General features: G+C 37.2%; 1 protein-coding gene across 1 annotated transcript in view; it reads left to right on the top strand.

Annotated features, from left to right (window-relative positions):
- The window catches only part of LOC108804036 (glutathione S-transferase P 1-like), a gene marked incomplete at its 5' end in the record, with an annotated part of 6,896 nt that extends 6,339 nt beyond the window's left edge, over window positions 1-557 (top strand). The window contains one exon of the mRNA XM_018575803.1: window positions 372-557. Coding sequence (XP_018431305.1) covers window positions 372-557 — 186 coding nt within the window. The remainder of the gene's footprint in view (window positions 1-371) is intronic.
- Between the last annotated feature and the right edge of the window lie 289 nt (window positions 558-846).

Below are 846 nucleotides of genomic sequence, written 5' to 3' on the forward strand. Positions count from 1 at the left end.
CACAAACTGTTGGCGCTATACTGTATAAATCCTGTATAATATTAATAAAAACTTGTCTTTAGTAAATCTACCCTTGTTGGCAAAAAGAAAAGCTGTTTCTTATGGGAAACTGTAGCAAAAAAATCAGTTTGTTTTTAATAGACTAGAGAATGATTAGAAGCTTTGTCAGGTTACCCTTACTTCCTGTTTTGGTGGCATCCTATTACACTCTGGCAAACAAGGTGCCACCAAGATAGGAAGCAAGGAGAAATCTTTGAATAGGGTCACAGCAATAGGCTCTGAGATAGAGTTGGAATTAATCTATCGAAAGTTAAAGATATTGTGTTGACTGGAAATTTGGAGTTAATGTTTCATATTTTTTGTTATTACAGATCTCATATGCTGACTACAATCTCCTGGATATACTCCACTGTCACCTTGACCTTGAGCCAAAATGTTTAGCATCCTTCCCTCTCCTGTCAGCTTACATTCAACGCTGTGCCACCCGTCCAAAGCTGAATACATATCTGCAATCGGAAAAGCGCAACAAGCGTCCTATTACCCCTAAACACAAATGAGCATGTGCTAGCAACATGCAGGCTGAATAATCACTATATGGCTTTATGTCAAGCTTTCACTTCATAAGAACGATTACACAGTTTAAAAGGCAAATAAACTTTCACGTGTTTTTTTCCCCATCCAATGTTTCTGTTGCAATTGCTGCACTTCCTATGTTTATTTACATGTTCCTACCTTTTATAATATACACTATGATCAATGTGATATCTTCAGGCTTCATCTCATTAAATAAGCTGCACAGCATAATGTTACCAGATTTTCAAAATGAAATCCGGGGACACCCTACTG

Source organism: Nanorana parkeri, unplaced genomic scaffold (genome assembly GCF_000935625.1).
Source record: "Nanorana parkeri isolate BGI_ZX_2015 unplaced genomic scaffold, ASM93562v1 scaffold4856, whole genome shotgun sequence".
NCBI classification, from domain to species: Eukaryota; Metazoa; Chordata; class Amphibia; order Anura; family Dicroglossidae; genus Nanorana; species Nanorana parkeri.